At 42.3% G+C, this 24,171-nt stretch overlaps 1 protein-coding gene and 1 non-coding gene across 4 annotated transcripts in view; both read right to left on the bottom strand.

Annotated features, from left to right (window-relative positions):
• GABRA5 (gamma-aminobutyric acid type A receptor subunit alpha5) overlaps positions 1-20,661 on the bottom strand; it is an 82,840-nt gene extending 62,179 nt beyond the window's left edge. Inside the window, exons 1-6 of one of the 3 annotated variants that reach the window (XM_004779161.3) lie at positions 20,538-20,661; positions 18,933-18,992; positions 18,356-18,515; positions 6,361-6,482; positions 4,442-4,509; positions 4,111-4,331 (exon numbers count right to left, since the gene is read on the bottom strand). In XM_004779161.3, coding sequence (XP_004779218.1) covers positions 4,111-4,331; positions 4,442-4,509; positions 6,361-6,482; positions 18,356-18,441 — 497 coding nt within the window. In that variant the 5' untranslated portion in view covers positions 18,442-18,515; positions 18,933-18,992; positions 20,538-20,661. The other 2 variants (XM_004779158.3, XM_004779162.3) reach the window with 2 other exon arrangements.
• A 3,007-nt stretch (positions 20,662-23,668) lies between these two features.
• Positions 23,669-23,775, bottom strand: LOC123389396. Its single transcript, XR_006604003.1, has one exon. It is a non-coding gene; the product is annotated as a U6 spliceosomal RNA (small nuclear RNA).
• Positions 23,776-24,171: the final 396 nt, after the last annotated feature.

Raw genomic sequence — 24,171 nt, 5'->3', positions numbered from 1 at the left:
TAAATGGGGTGTAAGCAATGATAAAGATACACATTTCTATTAAGATAAGTGCCAAAAGCACATGCAATAAAAATGCTTATGAGATCTGTATGTGCAGGAAACTTTTAGAAGAGTGTTATTTCAGGGAACAAATGATAGATCTTCTATAATTCATGTGAAGAAGTATTTAAAAACAATTGTAATAACTAAATTTAAAAGTTCTGTATTTGCTTGGTAGGAAAAGAACAGTGCTTTTTTTTTTTTTAAGTGAAGAGATGTGTTTGCCGTTTTTATTTATTTTTTTTTATTTTTGTGTTTGCCATTTTTAAATGCATTCAGAGTAGTATTTAAAAACACACATAATAAAGGTGTTTATAAAAGTTGAAAAAAATGCCTTTTTCATATAAAAATAGCACAGGCAAATATGTAGTGTGTGAAAGTGACAATGTGGAGTGGCATGCAGTGCATGACTCTGTCCAGTACTTTTACTATGTACAATGCATTCTATGACCCTTGCAGTGGTCCAAAGGAAGTGCAAAATATTTGCCCAGATGTCTCTATGACAGGCCTTTTGCAGGGTGATCTTGGATAGAACGGTATTCAGGTTTTATGAGACAGGCAGGATCATGTGGTCCTAGTAGAGCCTGCCTTCTAATAAATTCTTTCTTGCCTATTGTGGCTTCCATCACAAGAAAATAAGAGAGACTTGTTTTTCTGCCAGAGGCACAAAGACCAGGGAACTATGCCCTAAAGTGGTCATCACTGTGGGTCTCACAAGAGTTTTCACCATTAGAAGATGGGGGGAATGTGAAGATGAGAGGAAGGCATTGTCTCCCAGTTCACACGTTCATAAAGGAAAATGGATCATCAGATTTGGCATGTTCCCTGAGAGATATGGTCATCCTATACTGCATGGGTTTGCCTGGGTGTGGAATTGGGACCTCCTGCTATGTGATGACAACCACAAGTTCTACCCAGGAATAAAAGGGAAAAAAAATAGCAAGGCTGACCAGAAGGACAAGTCCTTTGGTCCCTGGATGGACTGATGTCGAGCTCTGGGCTCTGTACCCCCTTTCTCCAGTCCTGCAAGGGAAGGCCCAGGAAATTGCCATGTTAGGGTTCCCTTTGAGGTTTCCTGGCCACCTGTCTAATGTTTAAAGCACAACTCTGGGGACAGTTCTGTAAAATGTATCCCTCTGTTTGTTTAAAGACTGTCCTCAACAAATTGTTCAGTACTCTATATGTATCCTCTTCTTGAGGGCCCAACCAGAAATGTTTGTTGTTCTCCATGGAATTATCCTGAGCAGCTGATGATTTTTACCTTTACATCCTATAAGCAGATGCCCCATTGGTGGTTGAAAGTTCTTCAGAATCAAAATTGGTAATGACTTCCAGGCAAGCACCGCACCTAAGACTTTCTGGCAGACCTTTAGGAACAAATGTTCCCTTGGCTTTTTTGGAATCACCTATTTAAAGAATTCCATCTTAAGAACTGTGTGTATCTTTGAATGTTACTTCATATGATCTCTGGGGCATGGCAGGGATTTTACACCAATAAATGCCATCCATGTACCATGATCTTTACGGAGTTACTTTTAGAAGCTGATAACAGTATTTTAATAGACATTTGTCTCAGAGCATCACATGAACCCTAGTTTGTTCTACACTTTCATATTTCATCTTTTTCATTAGGTCCAAGGTCTGGATAAAAATATAAAAATCGGGGAGCCTAGTTGGCTCAGTCAGTCAGTTAAGCCTCTCACTCTTAGTTTTGGCTCAGGTCATGATCTCAGGGTCACGAGATCAAGCTCTGTTGCCGGGTGTGGAGCCTACTTAAGAGTCTCTCTCTCCTCTTCCTCCCGCCTTCCCCCGCATATTCATGCTCTCTCTTAAAAAAAAAAAAAAAAAAAAAAAAAACTTAGTTTTAGTTGGAAAATGTGAATTTTTTAGATTCCTTTAAATGATTGGTATCACAAGTAACATATTAATAGAAATCTCTGTACCTAAAGCTTAGTCTATATTCTTACTTATTCCCTTAATATGGATGTTACGTGGGAATTACCGCATCAAGTATACCATTGTTTTTGTAAGGCTTGACAGGAGTGACCCAAATGCTAAACAGAAAGGCTCTAACACTGACAGGGTGGGGCAGCTGGGACACCAACGGCTGTGTGATTCGTCCTATCACACTGTCTTTGCTACGTCAGTAGGTAAAATGGTATCAAATTATAGCTATAGTTCTATCACATAAAGTTCATAACCCTTTCAAGTGAAACTACGTGCACTTTCCAAATGTATATGACTGAAAGAGAAAACTCATTATCAACTTCGCAAATCATTAGCATACATCCTCTGCATAAACAAGGACAAGTTACTGCTGACAAGCTGCTCTGGTTCTCATCATCTTCCTTTTGGGCATAATATTTGACAAGAATAAGAAACAAAGCTAGGATATGTCTAGTAATGCTGTGTCCTTCAATTTTCAAGTGTGGTGGATTAAACAAGAAAATTGGTTATACCTGAATTCAAATTCCCAATGCTTTTCTCACTAGCTGTATGATCTTGGGCTGATTACCAAATCTCTCAGAGCCTCATTCTCTTTGTTGGTTGATGCAAACGATATCACATAGTGGCCAGGCTGTTTGGGAAGTTGCCAGGTATATAGACACTCAGTAAGAGGACCCTCTGCTATCCCTTCCCCTTCTAAACAAGGGGCCTACCTAGTCCTGGCCAAGCAATCATGCACCAAGGTTAAAGCATCCCACTGTCTTGGGCCTAATTACACTTGCTCAGTGTTAGAAACTAGATGTGAATCAAGGTCAATAATCTGTGAGGATCAGGAGCAGGCTCACATGGGGTCCCCACATTAATGGCATCCAATCATTCATCCCACCCAGCATCTTCTAAGACCTGGGACTCTCCACACCTGGTCTCTGTTCACAAGGCTGAACAAAGTGCCCTTGGATTCACTGCATAGACTGACTCTCTTTAAAAAGAATGATGTCCAAGGACTAATTTTCTACACTTGAGATATTTCGTAGCTTTTCCACATACTTCTCTCCATGGAGAACAGGCTGCCCCATGGCACTGATGTTCACAATTTATGTTTCCATTCATGGTCAAAACATGTTCAAGATCAATGTAGGGAAAAGAAGAGTGAAAAATAGTGCAAAATGCTGAGGTGTGTATTATAGGATCATTTATCAGAAATGTTGTTACAAGAAAAGTCGAGATCTATTGTCAAATAGGTTTGGGGCACAATATGTCAAAACATTCCTCGGAACATATGTTAGGGCATGAACCTCAGAAGATGCAGCATCAGTGTTATTTCCACTATGATTATTTCTTTCAAACATCGTTTATTGTAAAGAACTATAAGTTTGATGGAGAGAGAAATTCCAATAATGTTTATATAAATACATGTTGTTTCTTTTTAAAAATTTAACTTAGATTTAGTGCTTTTTTAATTTTTTAATTAAAAAAAATTTTTTTTTTTTTTTTTAAATACTTAGGCCCACCATGGAACCGAAAAGCTATAAAGGAGCCTTTCTCGCCAGTCGATGTATTGATTTACTCGAAGGCAATGAATATTTAGAATTTAAAAATGACTACTGATCATTTTAAATTAGAAATACTAAAATTTAACCTCGGCATTGGAATGTTTTCAAAACATGTGAGAAACGGGCTTTTTAAAAATTTATAGGGTGCACAGCTTCAATAAAAACAATTCTCCTTGAAGAGAATTTTCCCTAACTTACATCATCTACGTCACTGTTCCAAAGACGCTTTCTATCTGGAGCCAACAAGTACGGATAGCAAACACACGGGCCTACTGCAACTCAGGGAAATAATCTGCATGGACATCAGTACGGACAGGTGAAAAGGCAAAAACTATCGCAAACGTGCAGGTGCTCACACACACAAAACAATATTTGTACCCATTAAGCTGTAGGATCCCCCAAGGGTAGGACAGGCGGCGGCAAGGACCCCGCGCTGCACCCCTGGCCAGGCACTGTTGGCAGCCCCACCTCTGCTGCTTTGTGCCCGCTTTGTGCGCACTGCGTGCGCCGCTGCCCTGGGCCCTATGTGCGCGCTGCGCTGTGCCGTCTCCCGGCAGCTGCAGGTACTCACCGCATGGTGTAGAGCAGCGTGCCGTCGTCCTCCAGCCTCAGCAGCTTGTTGGGTGTAGTCATGTTGTGGGCGATGGACTTTTTCCCGTTGTGGAAGAATGTGTCTGGGGTCCAGATTTTGCTGGCAAGAAGATTGTTGAGAGGGAGGCGCTGCATGGGCCCTTTGAACCGAAGCCTTTCATCCTTCCAGCTTTGTCGGAAAAACACATCTATGGTATATTCCTAACGCAAAGGAAGGCAACCGGGTGACCTGTCAGTAGAGAAGGCCCTTTGGGGAGTTGTTTCAGTGCTTATTTAGAATGCTCTGGGCGGGGCCATGCACTGGGACCTACCATTTCTGTGTCGGATACCGGGCCGAAGCTGGTGACGTAGATGTCCGTCCTCACTTGAGTGATTCGTTCTGAAACACAGACACAGGTTCTTGCCTGGGCACGGAGCTCCCACGGATCCGCCCATCACAGCGTCGTTATGTCCTTAACCTAGGAACCAATCTCACTCTTGGCAATCACAGGGCTTTAATAATGCGTTTGTTGAATTTGGAAAAAACACCAAAGGAAGCCAAACTGCTCCAAACTACAGTAGGAAAATAAAATGCCCATCGTGTAAGGAAAGAGTGTTGGCTCTCATTGTACTTCTTGTCCGGTGAAGATCAGTCAGGAACAGAGAAGAAAGGGGCCCTGGCTATGGGACCTGGGGTGGCCTTTAGTTTTCCTCCTCCTTAAGCCTGGAACAGTACTCCCAATCTCACATTGTGTAACCCGCTATCCCACACCTTTTAAAAGGGTTAGGCAGTTCTGATGAGGGGATTAAGATCTGAAAGAATGTCAGCTCCAGACTACAGCAGTGGGTGGTTTTGGAAAAGGCTGTACGAGAACATGTCCACAGTGTAGCTTGGGACAGGACTGCTTGAGAAGACCCATCTCACCTTATGTTGCATTTTGAATTGTTTAGAAATTTCTATCATGACAGACTATTGTATCAGTTACAATTATTGAAATTTATAGAGCAATAAAAGTAGCTAATAATATTGAGGGTGAAAAGTGTGTGCTCCCTGGGCATCACCCAGGCCCTGTGGTCATGAATGGGGACCGTTAACAGTATACTACAGTTCACTATAAATACTGCCATGCCATTGGTAGCATTGCTGAGTCACAGCTAGGGGGCTGGCGGGGTGACGAGGGGGACCTTTTTCTCTGGACATCTCCCTGCATGGTAATCATAGATGTGCATGGTGTGTAGTTATGTATGTGCAGGTGTTAGCATGATGTGTGTACTTTTGATGCCCACTGAGATGCCAGCCCCAGTAGTCAGCCCCTTTGGCTCTCTGTGGTGTTCTCAGGATCCTGTGCCACAGAAGTGTGCCACATACTGGGTGGAGGAGAAAATACTGTATAGCAGCAACTCACTGGATCGCTGCATACTTTGATCCTTGTGGATGTGGTCAAAGAGACAGGGGCTTCTGGACATAAGAGGCCCAGGGGCGTAAGTCAGACGGTGGAGTAAGACGGTGTCAAGGAGGCTTTGTGGACTTTTCCTGCCCAAAATGTAGTGAATGGCAATTCATGCTTTAAGTGAATCTCCCTGTTAAAAATGCAATAATGGAAAAGAACTTTTTCCTCTAAGAATGTAGTTGCTAGAGGGTCTCTAACTTACCTAATGGAGCAAGTTCAAATGCTCCACATCTAAATCAGCTACAGCCAAGGGCACTGCATATGCCTGGAGACAGCACATGAGACTCAGCACAAAATTAAGCTGTTCTAATTGTGCCCTGAAAACATCTTTTGCTCACCACTTATTTTTATCAACTTCCATGGGGTTAAAGTAAATACAATTATTATGGTCCTAGTGAAAAAATTAAACATAATATATGAAGATATAAAGAGCAATTGCATTAAACAATGGATTGTGGAAAGGATTTGCAAAAAGGATTTGCATCAATATGAGAGTAGGAAGTTGATTATGCATTATTTCTTAGCATAAGGTAATTCTGGCTTTAGTAACACAGAGGAACTGTTTCCTCCCTAAGTGAAGCAGAATGGGTAGATTATCTGAAGAAAAGGGAGTTTGCAGAGAAACCACATCCTCCAGCTTTTTGTACCTGGGGAATGACAACAAAGAATACTGGGAGCCTTTGCAACAACCATCAGTGCAAACTCCTGGCAAGGAAGCTCTTGAACGAATGGTCTGCATCACAGCAGATGTGAGTTTGAGGCCAAGTTTAGTGGGCTGCAGCAGAGGAGAACCTACTCACCTCCAAGGCCAGGCCGCAGTCTATTGTCATAGCCATCCAAAAGCCCATCCAAGATCCTGGTAAATATTGTGATGTTGTCATTGGTCTCATCTTTTACTGAACTGGTTGGCATCTGTGAAAAGCTTTTTAACAGAGAAGCAAGAATTCAAACGTGCATTAAATATTTTTTACAAATTCTTCTCAAAATACAGAAACCAGAAAACGATAGGGCAACTTGCCTTGGAGGGAGGGCACCTGAAAAACATCTCCTCTATTAATTTAGGCTATTGTTTTTCACAGACAAGCCTTAATTCTGGACTTTCCGTAGAGTGTGCTGGTTCTGGGCTGGTCACCCATCAACAGAACATGATGCTCAAAACCATCTCTGCCTGATTCTGAGGCACAGTTTCTATTAGGATTATAGACATTTTTAAAACTTAGACTAGCAGTGCCTAATCCACTCTTAGGAGAGTTCAGATGTTTGGTTTAAACACAGAAAAAATGAGTTTTCATATTGTTAATGAATCACCTGTAATGAGCAGTGGAGTGTGGAAAAGATGTTCAAAATGATGCAATTCGAAAGACTGGTGGGCCCAAATTTCACTGCATCCCTAATTGGGAGCATTTGTGCCATGAGCAGAATGCCAGAATTAGAGCATATGGTGACAGAAACAATCAAGTTTTTGAAATGTCTCTGGGCTTCCTCACTCATCGGCACTGCTTGTTGCTGGCACATTCAGCTCCAGCCAAGGCACATGACCCAGGGTACATGAATTACAAAGACTGGACTGAAAACCCACCTCAGGGTTTACTCAGCATCACCTCAGATCAGGGACTCAGGGAGCACAGTATTCTGAATGACCCAGCATATCAGACTTAGAGCAAAACCCCAAGAAGAGTAGGCTAAACCTTCAAAGAAAAACCTAGAACAGTCCTGGATTTTCCAATTCAGTGCATTTATCCAGGTTCCAAACACTTGTGTGGATGATCTGGAGCAGATGGAAATGAGAAACTGCCTCAAGCAGACATGGGCAAACTGAGGAAATTATTTGGGAGGGAAAGAAAACCCTAAGTCTAGAAGAAGGTAATACAGCTCGAAAACATGGATTCCACCACAGGTTTCTACGGCTGCTTTCAAATGTTGCAAAAAAGCAAGATGTTTGGAATTACCAAGACCTCGACCTACACATATAGCTTGGCTTTGGATAGAACTTATGTTACTGAAAGCCAGCTGTGGGTCCCAGGAAGTTAGCACCCTGGGCACTTGGGAGAAGAACAGGAGATCCCTGGGATTTCCCTGAAGTGTCTCTTACAGTGCCCCAGCTCTACTAATGGTGATTCCTTGGCCATAAATTCTCTGAAATGAGAGTAAGACCAACCATCAGCAGTTGGATGTTGAGGGCAGAATCGATGTATGCTTGCCCCACCCAGTTCTTGAAACTCGGTCATTTGTATTGATTGCATCTAAACAGATCAATTCTTTGCTGCTTTCAAGCTATTCCCTCTTGAATGAGAGAGTATAAAGTTCTTTTGATCTAATTTTCACATCACCATTAAGCATACAGTTGAAACTCTAACAAGTTAAAATTCAGTCCTGTTCATATGCAGCCCACAGACTTTTTTTTTTTTTACTCTGTGACTTAGTGTTTGAAAATATCAAATTCCCTTCCTCTTACATCCACCATAATTTCACTCTTGAGAATGATGAAAACTTCAGCCTCACAGACCTAATACCAGTGGTAACAGGCCTTACTACTGTCCCCTGGGTCTGGAAGAGAAAGAAACAGTGACATTTTGTACTTGCCCAATTGAGTAAACTGCTCAAACTAAATCTGTCCTCACTGTCCACTTCTTATGGTGGTCATAACTCTTATCAACAAGTTTGATTATTTAATTCTAGGCCATGTCTAACTGTCTGGGTTGGGGAGGGGCGCTTCACTGGCTCTTTAACTTAGCATGGAGGGGAGAACATGCACAGTAGCAGAGAAAGCAGATCACTTCTTTGTGCAATCTAAAAAAAAACTTGCAGAAATAGTAGGATGGCAGTTAGCAGGGGTTACGGGTGGGGAATTCTGGGGATGCCAGTCAAAGAATACGAACTTGTAACTAGAAGATGCAAGTTCTGGAGATCTAATGCACAGTATAGTGATTACAGTCACTTACTATATTATAAACTTCAAAACTGCCAAAAGATTCTCTTAAATGTTCTAGCCACAAAAAAGAAAGGATTTTTAAAAAAATTTTTTCATTAGACAGAGAGAACACAAGCTGGGGGAGCAGCAGGCAGAGGGAGAGGGAGAAGCAGGCTCCCTGCCCAGAAGGGGCTTGATCCTAGGGCCCTAAGATCATGACCTGAGCTGAAGGCAGGCACTTAACTAACTGAGCCACCCAGGAGCCTCTGAAGAAATGATAATTATGAGAAATGATGGAGGTGTTAGCTAAGGCTACAGTGGTAATCCTTTTGCAATATATACATGTATCAAATCAACACATTATATGATCAGTTATATCTCAATTTTTAATTAAAAAATAAAAATATCACTATGAATCAGAAAAAGAGAAAAGAAAAAGTATATCAGGGGTGTGGATGGGCTTCTCTAAAAGCTATGCAATGGAACTCCATCCAACTTGAAGTTCTGGGCCATTCAGGGACTTCTGATGAAGTCAGAATGAGAACCTCAAGAAATCTGGTCCACAAATGGATTTAATAGAGTGTTTAAGAAAAGGAAATATGAGCATCCTCAGAAAGAGTAAACTCCTGGCAGTTGTGTAAATTTCTCACCCCTCCTTGTTGTCTTACTACTTCTTCAGGGCATTTGATTCTGGACTCCTGCACTAACTTCTTTCTGATTTCTAGGCCTAGAGATGTAGCTTTAATCAATCCAGGAGAAACAAGAACCAGTATTTTTTTTTTTTTAAGGTCCCCAAGTGATGCTCGTGTGCAGCCCTGGTGGCTCTAGGCCTATCTAGATTAGAAATGGAAAGGCTGCTCTTTAAGCCAACAGCCAGAGTGATTCTACATGACTTCATAGAGCTTCTCTCCCCCGTTATGTCTTCAAGAGGCTATATGATTAGGCTCAGTGTTTATTCCACCAGCTCAGCTCAACAATGTATTTTGGAAGGTCAACCACTTAATTATCTTGTACTGTGGTGAGTACTGGGTATATGAAGATGACAAAGATAGTATTCCCAACCTGCAGGACACAGCTGTGTTCTAAAAGAATCAGTCACATTCACAGAGTATTTCAACAGAACATGGTAAGTGTAGGGATCTATAGGATGCACAAGACATTCTAGGAACCTAAAGGAAAGAGACAGAGCTCTGTCCAGGGCTACCAGAAAGGAGAACTGACCTTCTCTCAAGTCAAAGAAGGGGATGTTGAAGGGGTTGTGAGCAGTGGACTTGGGAAAGAAAACAATGATGCTTGTAGAGGTTAAGAAAGATCTTTGGTGAGTAAAGTAACGCATGCTAGTGGAGAGACAGCATACATTAAACCATAAAGGACTTCACATGCCATGCTGCACTCCTAGAGTTAGTCCTGAAGGTAGTGGGAGCTTTAAAGCATTTAAACAGGTGCACTTTATTTCCCTCTGGCCCTTTGGCGCTTTGTGGATGATGGACTTGGCAAAGGCAAGGCCAGAGGCATAGAGGCCAGTTACTCAGGCCATGTCAGTGGTGACAGAGGCAACAAGGTTTCTGAGGGCGGATATAAGGAAGAGTCTGAGTACAACAGGAAAGGGAATCCCAAGCAAACTATCCCCCAAATTAGCCAGTTATCACACAGAGTTAACCCTGCAGTAGAATCCACACATTACTCTGAAAGGGGAATTGTATCATTAGTTCAATCTCAGAGTAAGTTTCTTTTTGAGGAACTATGAAAGATTTTACTCTAACATAACTTTATCTATTTATCTACCAGTATTATAATTTCTAATGATAATAACGATAATAATAAGAATATGCTGCAGATTCCAGCTTTAAAGGTATTTCATCAGGTGATGCCTGAGGGTGTCTTATTTTGGCACTTAAAAGAGTACAAGGTCAACAGTTATGTCATCATTTCTGGGGTTTAGAAAAACCTGTTGAGAACTGTTCCACAAATGTTGCTACTGAAGGCAAGGTGTGACATATTTCTTTGTGATGTTATCTCCGCTTATGTTGATAGCCATTTTTGATTTACATTAAATGGGATCAATAATGGCAATGAACTTACTTTGGGAACTGAACTAGATTGCTTTTAAGTGGCAGCTTCTCTGTCTTCTTAAATTGCATTTCTACATTTTTTTCTCCATTATTTAATTACTTCTGAGAAATAGATCTTCAGATTATTTGCTTGTCACTTTCACCTTATTAAATAAATACCTCTAAGTGGCACCATTTTGTGATGTTTTCCTGAAATTTCCATTGCACGCTACTTTAACCATTTCAAAAACTACGTAAAAGAAAATAACAAACATGGTAGACACTAGCTAGACAATGAAAGGCAATTCCAAGTTTCCCAATAAGAGGCATCCCCTCTTGTGGTGGAACCATGGACTTGAAATGTGTCTCATGTGCACAAAGTCATGGCCATGAAATTATGCCAGAACTCTTAGCTTGTCCCCACTGCCATCGGTTTCACTCTCCACTCCTATCAGCTCCCTACACAGTTCTCTAGCTTACCCCTGCTTGCACCTTTCATGTAGCCTCAACTCTTATCCCTATCACTATAGCCCTGGTCAGAATCCTATAGCCTACAAGGTAAAACACAGGTCTCCCTTCTTGCAGGCCACACTCCCTTCATCTAATCCTACCCACATTTCCCTAGACTCTCCCCAATCACACTGGATGCCCTAAATATGTGATTATGCTGCACATAAACCATCCTGTGTTGATCTCACATAGTTTTCTCTCCCTTCCCAATCATTCCCATCAGTAATGACATCTGCTGCAATGTAACAGGTCTTTAAAACATCTCTCATTCACCTCATATTCCTTCCAGTTATTGTTTCATTCTTTGCCCCTCTTCTCAAAACTCACTTAAGAGTTGTCTACGCTGGAGGGGCACATCAGTGGCTCAGTGGGTTAAAACCTCTGCCTTTGGCTCAGGTCATGATCCCAGGGTCCTGGAATTGAGCTCCGAATCGGGATCTCTGCTCAGCAGGGAGCCTGCTTCCCCCTATCTCTCTGCCTGCCTCTCTGCCTACTTGTGATCTCTGTCTGTCAAATAAATTAAAAAAAAAAAAAGAAGAGTTGTCTACACTAGAAACCTCTGCTGCCTCTCCTCCCTTCTCTTGGACCCACTCCAGTCTGTGCATTCCAATGAAGCCTCTCATCTGGAGGCTACTGAACACTGTCAAATCCAACAATCAAATCTCAGTCCTCATCCGACCATGTCTCCCTTCTCACAACATTTTCTCCACCAGGTCTTGGGATGCTGCTCTCTTTGTTCTTCCTATCTTCACTGGCATCCTCCTCTTGCTTGCCCTTACCCCCTTACCTTCCTAAATTTAGACAGGGCACAGTCTAGGTAACTTTACTTGGTTTACAGTCAATCCTAAATGATCTCATCCAGTCTAGTGGCTTTAAATATCCGCCATAGATGAAAGACTTGCAATTCATGTTTCCAGGCCCAGGCTTTTTCTGACCTCTGGACTTTTATGTCCAATAGCCTGTCTGGACCCTTGGATATCTAACAGGGCTTAACACATCTATAGCTGCACTCATGATTTTTGCTAGAACTTTTTCTCCTGCTGTCTTCTCTAGCTCAATAGTAGGCAATTGAACGTGTCGTGTTCTTAGGTCAAATACCTGGGGGTAAGGGGTATCATCCTTGACTCCTTTCTTTCATCAACCCATCAACAAATCATTCCTTCCCTGTGCTGCTGTATTCTCTCAAATGCCATCTCTGCTCCTTCCTCTACTAACCACCCCCACCCCAGATTTTATTCTATCCTCCACTCAGCAGCTAGAGCAATCTTTAAACTTTAAGTCACATTATTGTCACATCTCAATTGGGTCATACTTCACTCCTACTTAAAACCCCTCGAAGACCCTCTATGACCTATAACAGCCAACTACTCTTCTTGGTACTACCTAGCATGTCCTATAAGGGTTTTCATGATCTGACCCTCTCCTCTCCCCACTGCCTTTCTGATTAAGCCTCCTACCTACCCCCCTTCCTTATACTGCTTTCATTGCCCCTTCCATGCCAAGCATGCCAGTGCATTCACTGCTCTGCTCACCTTTCAACCTTCTCTACACAGCCCTGCCCATGCCCTCACTGCCTTTAGATGTTTCCTAAGTCATCTGTCTCTAGCACATTCACTGTCTCTTACTCTGTTTCTTCATGGCAATTGTGTCCCAACTGAATGTATTTGTTCACTGCACAGGAGAATGTACCCTGAAGGCAGGCAATCTCTGCCCACTGCAGGATCTTAGCACCTAGAACAGTGCCTGGCACATTGATGCAGCAGTAAGGCATTGTTCTCTGTGATGCTCACACCCTAATCCCAGACTGTGACTGTAGATGTGCTACTTTACATGGCAAGGGAAACTCTGCAGACATGATTAAGGTTACTGACTTTGCCATGCTCTGGCCCTAGGCCCAGCACCATGCTTACCCTGTAGGTCTTAGTAAACCTTGGGTGCCTCCTGGTCCCAACATCTAAAAAGATAGCTAGCCTATACTCAGCACCCCCCCCCAACCTGGCCTTGTTTCAGCATTTAGCATACATTCGGCAACGTATTCTCCATATCAGCCCTGTGACGTGGGATCCATTAATAACTCCACTTTGAGATTAGGAAACTGAGTTGCAGGCAGGTTTAGAAATTCCTCCGCAGCCACACAGCAAGTGTGCAGCAACAGAGATCAGAAGTACCTGACTGCTCTCTGTCAAAGTGATACCTAACACTATTATATACTTGACAGGGGTCCTAAAACAGGAGCCAATTCGATTGAAGAGTATTGGCCCAATTTTTTTTGTTTGTTAAAATTGAAAATGATCTGGTTCTGGATTTAATATATTTTTAGGTTTGCTTTTTGATCTTGAAATGAATTGTTAAATAAATACAAATAAAACAGAGTATTCAACGAACCACTGAAGCCTGTTTCCTGGCATATCTTTCTTTCCCTCATATGATCACTTCTCTATAATATTTTATTTCATAGGAGATATTTTGTGTTTGATTTTACTTGAGCAGTGGTAGACACACTATCTTTAGAACAGTGTTATTTGAGTTCTAGATTAGAATATTCTTTTGTTTCCAATGTATAGATTTCCACCCCCGTTCTTTCCCTTTAGACTGCAATCAACATATCAGGACATTTTGGAGAAGGTCCCACAATGGAGAGGACTGGTCCAGGTCCTGATCTCTGATATGGATCCTGATTCTGCCACTTTCCCATGAGATTCAGACACATTTCCCTATGCTCGTCAGCCTGAACTCTTTTCATCTACAAAAGGAGTTTTTAAAAAAAATTTTTTGTAGTAGGAAATTAAATAGCACATTTTTTGAAATGGCCTTCCAGAAATGAAGGAGATATACCCATATAAACACTGTTAATTACTGTTGCTACCAACAGAGTTCTAAGATTTCTTTTTACCTTTGATTCTAATATTTTCCTCTAAAATTTCACACCAGTTAAAATATGCATGTTATGCAATTGCACCTTTGTAAAAATCCAAAAGCCCACAATCTCCTTCTCCCCTTGAACCCAGCCAGTGACTCATCTTGGAGCTGATCGCCAGACCGGGTCGGCTGGGTCGGTGCTGGCCGACTGTCCTTCTAAGCTTTACTTAGCTCACTGCCTGTTGGCATGATGAACATGCTAAAAGTTTCCTCTCTAAAGCACGTGATTGGAAAGTATTTTCTTTTGGTACCTTAAAAAAAAAAAAAAATATATATATATATATATATATATATATTGGGTATTTATTACTCTGTAGCAAAGTCCTAGTCACCTAAAAATTTTGCTATGCACAAGAACTACCCTTCTGATCTCTGGCTATCCCTGGGGCCTCCGCTTAGATATCCAACCTCCTGCAAGTGTCCCAACTGCTTAGGTGATGCTTCCATGTGTTTTGATAATTGTTACAATGACCGTTTGTCCTGTGCCTCATGAACCTGCAGCTACAGTGCAGAAAGAACTTGCCATCTGGGGATTCATAAGAGAAAACATGCCATTTAAAAAGACATTGTGAGTACTTGAATGATTCAGAGAGAATGTACTTTCTGCTCCAGTTAAAAGAAAAGAACCGTCCTTGAGAACGTGTATGAGAAAGCTCTCTTCATGAAACCAAAGGTCCAGGTTAGCATACTTAGGTAGACAAATAAAGAATAACTTTTTTCATGTTCATAAGTTACTCCTACAATAATCTCCTTTTAATTGCAAATGATAAAAGTTGGTTTCTAAAGTATATTTAAATTGTAGTTCCCATGTAATAAAATGCTAATGCAGTTTTTGTTTTCCAATAGATAAACCCCTAAAATATATTTAATACAAATAAATGAATGAAAATAAATTTTACCTTATTATTAAGTTGATAATCCTCAAATTTATCTTATAATTATCACTGGTCTGTCAAGTCTGATAAACTGTGATTTTTCAAATGATAATAAATTAATTCCAGTTTAAATTTAATATTATGTATTTGGACATTACATTGAGTCAAATATCGTTTCTGTGCTAGTTTTTCGATACTGTGTTCTTCTGATTACTGGTCTTGTTAAAATAATTACAATGCTTCAAATAATACCATGTCTCTGAATGTGACATAGCATAAGACTGACAGTCAAATAAGGCCTCTGTCCCATTAATGTTTGACTCATTCTCTGTTATATAACTTAAAACTAATAAAAGAATTATAAAGGCTATTGAAAATGAGCTGCTGGTGACTCTGATCAAATCAGGAGAAGCAAAAGAAAGAATACTCATATATTTTCAAAGCAGTTTCACATTAATTATCTTACATAATCACCAAATATCTTTTACTTATCACATTTGTAAATTTTCTGATTGCCCAAATCCACATACTTGTCACAAACGCTAAGTATATGCACAAAAGCTCACATTTGCCTTTTTTCCTTTTGTTCCCTGACTGGTCTTCTGTTACCCTCTTTGCTCTCCACCAGTTATCTCGTTTCTTTTATACATCTGCAGAAGTCAGTATTTCTCTTGTCCCGAAATGTTCAAATTTAGGGCCTTCATGCTGCCCCTTTCATCTTTCTCTGAAACCTAATCAAACAAATGCGTTCTTTAGGGGGAAAAGACAGAGCTTCCATCACTCTTTTTCTCCCCCTAATCTCAGAACAGAGAACTCTCTCTACCCCAATGCAGAGAATGCCTTCCAGAATTGCATTCCCCCCCTCTATAGATTGGTCTGACTCAGACCAGCCCAGCAAGCTCCGTGTAGCCAAGGACCACCAGGGCTGAATCACGGAAGAGTGTGTGCTAAGTAGGAAATCTTGGCTTCCTGTCTGGGTTAGCTCTCCCTCTCTCTTACCTTCCCAGACTGTAAGACTGCGCTAATAAATGTTTAGCTCATAAGGTTCCTCCTAGGATTTACCTAAAGCAGATAACATAACAATAGGTGTTCCATATTGCATAGCTGTTATTTTGTCAAGATTTTAAGCCAAATGAGTGCTATGAAACTTTCTTTGCAATTTAACAAAGTTAATTCCTAAGTACATTAAAAGTACAAGCAAGTGAGAGGAGCCTTGTATAAGAAGGCTCCTGTATAAGAAGGAAAATCAATAGAAACTTATGCTCCCAGATGTTAAAATGGCTTTTGTGGCTGGCCAGGGTTTTTGAAACCCACCCTTTCACTTTCCTGGTGACCCCACTTCACTGAATACAACTGGACACACAGGGTCACAAGTTAAAAGCACTGAGGGAACCTGATATAAAAATCAACTTATAAAAATATCTTCTAATAGAAAATATTTAAAACAGTTAAAGCCAAATGTGTTCACTATAGGAAAATTTATACAGCATAATCAGAAAGAATGTAAACACCCCAAATTAGAGAAGTAGCAGATGATGAAGCATTCATGCAGTGTAATAATATTCATCCATTTTTAAATCATATATTTTAAAGAAACTGTAATAACAAAAAAAGCATGAAAAAAGCACAGCACAAAACTGAAGGTGCAATATCATCCCAACTGTATAAAAATATGCATAGAGGCAAATGAAAGAAGACACCAAAATATAAAAGATGATTGTTTCTGTATGGTGGAATTAAGGACATTTTCTTTTTTTATGTGATATTCTGTGTCTCACAGACTTTCTGCAGTTGGTAGGCATTGTTTCAGGATGGACTGTTGAGCATAAAACTAAAATTCAAAACTTCTCTCACGGCTAATTCTATGGGGAGGTTGAAGTGTCCTATGCCACTTGTACAGTATTAGCTTCTGGAAACTAGCAATTATCTCTCTATTTTGAAGTTGACCCCTGAAAGCCACCAAATTAAATAAGAAAGCATAGCTGCGTCTAATATCTAGTCTCCATATATGCACATGACTTCATACTTCAGACTGACAGCCACCAGGGAGTGTAGAAACTTCATGCCTACAGAATGCAAATTCACGATAATAGATTGGACCAAAATCTTAAAAAGAAAATGTTTCCAATCCTAGCATACTCTTCACCTCTGAAATATTGCTAAATACATGTGGTATGTCAGTAAACATACTAACTACCTCATGTCTTAACTTGGAAATGTGAATTCTATGTATGAGTTCACTTACAACATTTTCATTCAGGAGAACACCCGGAACACCACAGTTGATAGGATTTGACAGCTGGGAGAAACTTTGGAAAGGAAAAGTTTCATTGAACAGATAAGGAAACTGAAGACAGGATAGGGGAGATGTCAAGTCAAGACGACCAGCAAGGCAAGAATAACAATGAATACTCTGTCCCAAGGGAATACTCTGCCTGTGCATATCAGCATGCTCGGGCTGCCGTCCAGACAATGCTGAGGGACGAGCATGCCCCTGGCTGCCCTGGATTACAGTCCCAGTGTGGGCATTTACCAGCCATGGCAACTGCGAATGGTCACAGTTTCTCTCTTCTGCAGAGACCTGGAAAGGTCAGAAGAGCAGAAAATGACCACAGGACAGAGAATGTTATGTACCTGGGAGGGTCCTCCCTACTGGCCAGAGAGAAGGGGTCTCTGGGTGGTAAGAAAGCTGGCTGCATGCTCAAGATCCCTCCATGATTTATGTGAGTGTGGACTACACTGTGGAACTTTTGGAACCAATTTTTAAGGAACAAGTGCTTGACAACTTTTGTCATGAAATTTAATTTCTTAATTATGCTCCCTCAACTTCAAGTTATACTCCTTTTGATTAGCCAGACCAATTTTGGGGAGGTCGGAGGAGAGGAGGATCAGCACCCATAAGAACACTGGCCTGGGATGTTGGTTATGCCTAGTTTGATGGAAACAAAACAAAAAGATTATAATCAGTATGCTAATACTAAAGGTCCATGTGAAAGAGCTTCGAGAAATCAATAATGCCTGATGGCCAGGTGTGTCTTGCAGATCTTCAGACATGTGTAGTTTCTAGTACACGTAGTAGTTTCTACACCCGCATTCAGGTGGCCACTGTCAAAGCCTTTGCCTCAGGCCAGGACCACTGTTACGTCCTTGTCAATGCCACACAGTGTGGATTTGGCTGTCAAGGCAATTGCTTTGCATAATGGAACCCAAGGAAGGCAACCAAAACACTGACAATCAGTAAGTGTCCTTCATGCATGAGAACTTAGAAATCTTGTTTTAACCTGAGTAGGAGAAAACACAGCTGACTCCTCTGAAACCACCTCTGCTTCCATTTCTGAAAACATACTCGGTGGCACAGCCCTGCTCAAAACAAGAGCATGGGGTAGGGCGAGGACTCTATTTACAACAAATCGAAGGGCATGGGACTGCAAAGACGAAAGGGAGGGTTTGCTGATGTACTAGTCACCAAAGTTTCTTAAAGGCACTTGTGCACCAAACCCATAAAATAAAAGCATAGACGGTAACTCACCCAAAGTGACTGGCTAAGTTCATGGAAATACAAAAGAGAAGGAGGTTTTTTATCATGATAAAGCTAGAAAACATTCCATTGTCCATTCCCAATAAGAATAATAGTTGAAGCAGATGAATTTCGAAGAATAACTGTTCCTTTCTCCAACTTGATCTTGAAGCTGAAAGGTACACAAAGGGAGAAAGCATACAATATGAATGTTTGTGTGTGTGTGTGTGTGTGTGTGTGTGTGTATGTGTGTGACAACTCCTGAAATGAACTCATACTGCCAGCAGCACAATTTATAAAGAGACCTGGCCGTCCTTCACAAACACAGCTCCACTGTGTTATCTGTGTCTACTAGGCAGTAAGTTGGGGCACGAAAAGGAGTTACAACAGGGCTTAATTTCCGCTTTTAGAGTGCAGACTCATTCTAATTTATATCTTACACATTTCAAATACTTTGCTTTATTTCTCAACATATTATCAAATGACCCATTAGTCTTATTAAAATAAATGTTTGAAGTTATCTGATTGTGGGCTTTTTTGTTTTTTGGTTTTTTTGCATCTGTCAAATCCACAAGTGGAATCATTTTACCTTTCTGAAATATTTGCCACGCGTTCAAAGCCAGCAAGCTACTCCTTGTTCTGCAAGGTGCTGAGAGAAAGTATGTGGAAAGAGGGGAAAAAAGGCACATTTAAGAAACAAATCTACAGGATCACGATAATATAAGATCTGCTTATAAGAGAAGGTTGCCACTTTCTCAGCATTCTGTCCCCATAACTAAATAACTTAATCATTACATTTGGGGAAGACTCTCATCTCTGTGCTGGGCCCTAATTAATGCATTTTAAGTCCAGGCAGGCACAGTCCCTGGGCTCTGCAACTAACCTTAGCGAAGGCACATATTTCTCGATATGCGCATAACGCAAATAGGTGCACACTATAGAGGAACACCGCGTGTTCAGAAGGAACATTTTCCCAAGGAGACCCCTGGCGAACTCGGGAATTGGGAAACATACAACAGGTACTTCCACCTCAGAAGCTGAAGCCCTCCTGTCAAGAAGGGCAGGGTGCCATGCGGTGGTCGCCTGGGTGCGTCCTGGGGCTTGTCGCCTGACCCGGGCCGTACTCCGGGCGGCGAGCACTCGGCGCTGCATGCGGGAAGCTGGGGCGGCGCCTCCTGCCGCCCTCAGCCCTGAGCCAGGACCCCCAAAGAGAGGCTCCGCTCCCACCGCCCCCAGACCACCGTGGGGGTTTGCGGGCGCAGGTGGGCGCGGGGGCGGCATTGCGGAGCCGCAGCCTAGCCAACCTGGCGCCGGCGGCCGGGCAGCGTCGGCCTCCCGCCCTGTCCGCAGCAGCGCGCCCAGCGCCTCCCGCTCCCCGACCCTCCCTCGCTCGTTATGGCCCTCACACACCTCCACTGCTCTAGCCTCAGGTCGGAGCCTCCTCGGCGAGGAGCGCGCTGTGCAGCGGCGGCTCCGAGACCCCTGGCCTCTAGCAGCCCGCCCAACCCACCCGCGACACCCCCGCGGAGTCCGCGCCCACCCCGCAAGCAGCGCCGGGACACCCCGCGCCTCAGAGCCCCGGGGCTGGCGGGGTCCTCCAGGTGGGCGATTTCGCCCCTCCGGCTCCAGGGACGGCGGCGGCGTGTGTCCCCACACCCCAAGTCCTACCAGTGGGCCCGCGGTGAGCCCCGATGCCCCGTCCGGCCAGGCTGTACCGCTCAGGCCGCCCCTGCCCTCCCGCGCTGGCTTTGCCCCCGCAGTCGCCGAGGGAAAGTTTGCGCTCCCGGCCGCCTGCGGCGCCCCGCCTGCTCTCCACCGCCCCTCCCGGGCCATGCAGTTCGCGGCTCCAGAGCGCCGAGGGGAGGGGTGCGCGCCCGGCCGGGGCCGCCCTTTCTCTCACCCTCGCCCGCATCTTCTTACCCAGCTGCCAGGAAGGCGAGCCGTCGGCGAGGGTGCATCGTCCTCCTCCTCCTCCGCCTGCTCTCGCCCGGCTGGCAGGCGCGGAAGGCCGGTGCGGCGTCACCGCCCCATGCTGCCAGCGCGAACTTGCCCAGTTCTCCCCGGCCGAGCGGATCCGCCGCCCCGCGCTCCCGCCGCCGCCCTGCGGCTCCGCTCTGCGCCGCGCCCGAGGCCGCGCGCTGCCCCGCTGCAGATCCCCCCCGCGCCCCCAGTGCACTCGCGCACTCGCTCTCACCTCTCCTGAGCGCCACATGTCGTCTCTGGGTTTGACGAACGTTCCTCTGCAGAGGCACTCCGGTAGAGGCCGCCAGACTCTCACCAAATGCGCCCTCGGGCCGGCTCAGCAGAGGGGGAGGGCTGAGGGCCCGCGGCTTGGCCTGGTTTGGAATAGGCCATATATCTGAAGTTTCTTGATGGCCTTCAGGAGCATATTTGGTGCCTCCTGTAATAACCACTGGTTTCCCCTTTTTACAGCAAAGGTGGAGGGGACTGTCAGCAAAGCGGTAGCCAGAGGTCGTTGGGCCAAGTTTTTCTTGTTAGGTCCAAGCTTGAGTACCTCCCTAACCTTGTGTTCCTCTTCAGTCCTACCACAGGCCTCCATGCCCTGATCTCCTCCTCTCTTGAGGAAGAACTCCTTAGTGAGGCTCCTTTTTTACCTGTAATTCATTGCGACGGGAAAGAAAGAGCAAAACTGGATTAGAATTAAAATTTACCTAATCGCAATATACATCCCCCCCCCCCGAAGTGTTATTTTTTGAACAAACAACAACAACAACAACAACAAACCGTGTCTATAGCAAGGGTTGTGGGTCTGAAGACCTGAGAGCAGCTCTGGGGTTAAGCAACGGGAAAGCTCCGGGGACCCGGGACATTGGTGCACTGCACTGCCGCTGGTACCCATGCATACCTGGGTTTCAGTACTGGGGTTGTTGAGTTATGTCTGTCTCTGTCTCAGTGGTACAGACCCTGCGAGGTGGCACTAAAGACAACTGGAAGGAAATAGGGTCCAAGCAGCACAAATAAGATGGATGCAAAAAGCAAGCCCAGTACCTCAGGAGGTAGATGCCTCTTGACTATGAAAACATCTGGGAGAAAATGATCAAGATTTAAAGTTAAACCACCAAGAAAATGATGAGCTTTATACTACTGTTCCACAGCTTTTGTGACACTGCATTGTTAATAGTCACTTTTAACAGAATGATTGTGAGAAAAGCCGAGTCTCTAACTCTGCTGCAGAAAGGATCTTTAATCTTTCAGTGTGTGAAATTACTTTATTCTTCAGTTGTGCCCAATACCAGGTGTTCCAAATCTAAGTTATCTGCTGATACTTTTGCATATTTCAAAAATTCTGAGTTTCTCCAAAAATGAGTAATTTTAAATATATTTCTGAACAAGACATAAAAAAATGTATGAAATGTTACAAATATACGGGAGGTGTTACTCTGGATATACATTTACCACAATATTAAATAATTCTGATTTTAGTGGTACAAATTAGATGAGATGTTCATTTGAAAGGTTTTTCTGATTCTAAACTGATTAACTTGAACACATACATTTCTTCATTTTCTAATTTTTCAAAAGGCCTATCACTGAGATAGTCTTGTTGACAGTAAAAATCATTAAAAACAATCAGAATCAACTTAATATAATTTTCACCTTTTAGGTCTTAGAATTCTAGATTTAGGTATACCCGTGACAGCTCATTTTCTTTCAGGATTAAACAGCATAAGACAAATGAAAGAGTTCAAATAACTAGTGAATTTAAAGCTTTCCAGATTATGAAACAAAGTCAGTCAGAAATTTTTGCAAGAAAAGAAAATGTGGAGAACTCAGAGATTACTTTGGGATTAGTGAGAGTTATGGACATTAAATCTTCACAATAACACCTTATCAAGATATCATTGATAAGTAATGAAATATCCACTATAAGTGAATTTATGTTCTTTTAATGAATCAATTTTAAAAATATCTATGTTTTGGGTAAGCTTTCTATTAGTTTAATTTCAGTGCATATTGAACATATGGAACATAGTGGAAATTATCTTAAAAAATCTAATCTTTTAAATTTATTTAAGCTTGTGGCTTAGATACTTACCTCTTCCGTATGATGACATGATAACCCAGTCTCTTTTCTTAATTTTTATGAACATATAACCGAGCCTTAGGTTAGATGGACCTATGGGGATAGTGAAATAATGACATATCAAAATTATATAGAAACTCGTATGTAGAGGAATACTTATTACCATTTTAATAGTGCTTATTTGTTTTGATACAGAATTCAGTGTTTACCCTGAGAAATAACAGTCTATCAGCTGAATTCCCATTTGTTCCATTAGCATTTTCCCTTTTATTGAAAGACATAAAGCAAAATAGTTACAGTTCTGGAAAGCAGTAGAGGGCACCCCAGTTCCACATAACCTCAGGGTTAACCAGTCTCATTAAGAATGAGTTTCCAGTGTGAGAGCCTAAAATAGTTGAACATGGGAAACTGGGCAATGGGTGGAGCACTTGCCCCAATAACACCCCCTCTATGCCATCCTAAGCAGAGACTGAGAAGGGAGGCTCTGTTCATGTGGGCAGATGTAGTAGAGATGGCTGAAATGGAGAACCAATATCACCATGAGGAAGCAGAGCTTGACAAGTTGAGTGGAGGATGTCCTAAGCTAAGAGCTAACTTGCACAGAATAAGGCAATTTTGTGGGACTCTAGTTAATTTTGTATTTATGAAGAATCAGGGGAAAGAAAGCAAGAGGTAAGATGAGGCAGATGTACTGGGACCAGGTACAAGAAGACAGGAAATGGGGAGAAGTTAACTTCCTCCTGCAAATAAGAAGGAGCTACTGAATAGTTTTGTTGGATGGGGAAGGACATAATTCTAGAAGAGATTCACCTTGGGAAACTGTATAGAGAAAAAGTGTTGGGAGGAGGAAAATCCAGGCTAAAAGCAGGTAAGAACATCACAGTGTCAGCCCATGCTGGGACTTTAATAGACGTTTGAATTATTTCATTAATGGAACAATAAGTTGATTCTTGGGTATTCAAAGCAGATTTTTAAGTGCTTTGCCCAAACAGAGACAAGGCAGTCTTGATTGTTAAGAAAACCAAAAGCTCAAGTTTGACTAGAAGAGGAAGAAAAATTCCAGGGAAAGATGGCACTTGATTTGGACTCTGAAAGAGTATTTGACAGAAAATATCAGAAAAAGCAAAAGAACAAGGGTAGACAGAACAAAGGAACAAGGGTAGAAGGTACGGGGTGTGCTATGTAAAAAATGCTCCATCCACAGAAAGCATACTCCGTATTTTTAATTCATCATTTATTTCTTTTATTTTCATTTCATTCATTCATTCATTCGTTCGTTCTTAAATATGGAACACTTCATGAGTTTGTGTGTCATTGTTGTGTAGGGGCAATGCTAATCTTCTTCATATCATTCCAATTTTAGTATATGTGCTGCCAAATAGAGCACTCACCTTATTTAAATTAGAACTCCCATAGTAGTCATCTGAAGGCTACATATAAACTATGACCATGTTTTAATTAGCCAGTACTGTTTTAAAATAAATTAGAGAAAACAATTAAAAACCAGGTTTCACATAAATAAGTAAGCAAAGAAATGAGTGAGAAAATACTCGAGATCTCTGGGTTTTCTTAAAAGAGAAAAAAATTGAAAGCAGATTTAACAATTCATAGGCATACATTTCTGTCCTTTTGCCCTACCCCACTCCACTTATTTTGGGAATGGGCTTCTTAGAACAATGTAGTCTATTTTACACTTAGCCTGACTCCTTCACTTACATTACTTGGCAATTGAAGCAATTGAGGTTTTTAAAAAGACTTACAATTTTCTATTCTGATTTCATTT

The sequence above is a fragment of the Mustela putorius genome, unplaced genomic scaffold (genome assembly GCF_011764305.1).
Source record: "Mustela putorius furo isolate JIRA1106 unplaced genomic scaffold, ASM1176430v1.1 tig00003972_pilon_pilon_pilon, whole genome shotgun sequence".
NCBI lineage: Eukaryota > Metazoa > Chordata > Mammalia > Carnivora > Mustelidae > Mustela > Mustela putorius.
The sequence above is the reverse complement of the archived record's forward strand: the minus strand, read 5'-3'. Positions and strand labels throughout refer to the sequence as shown.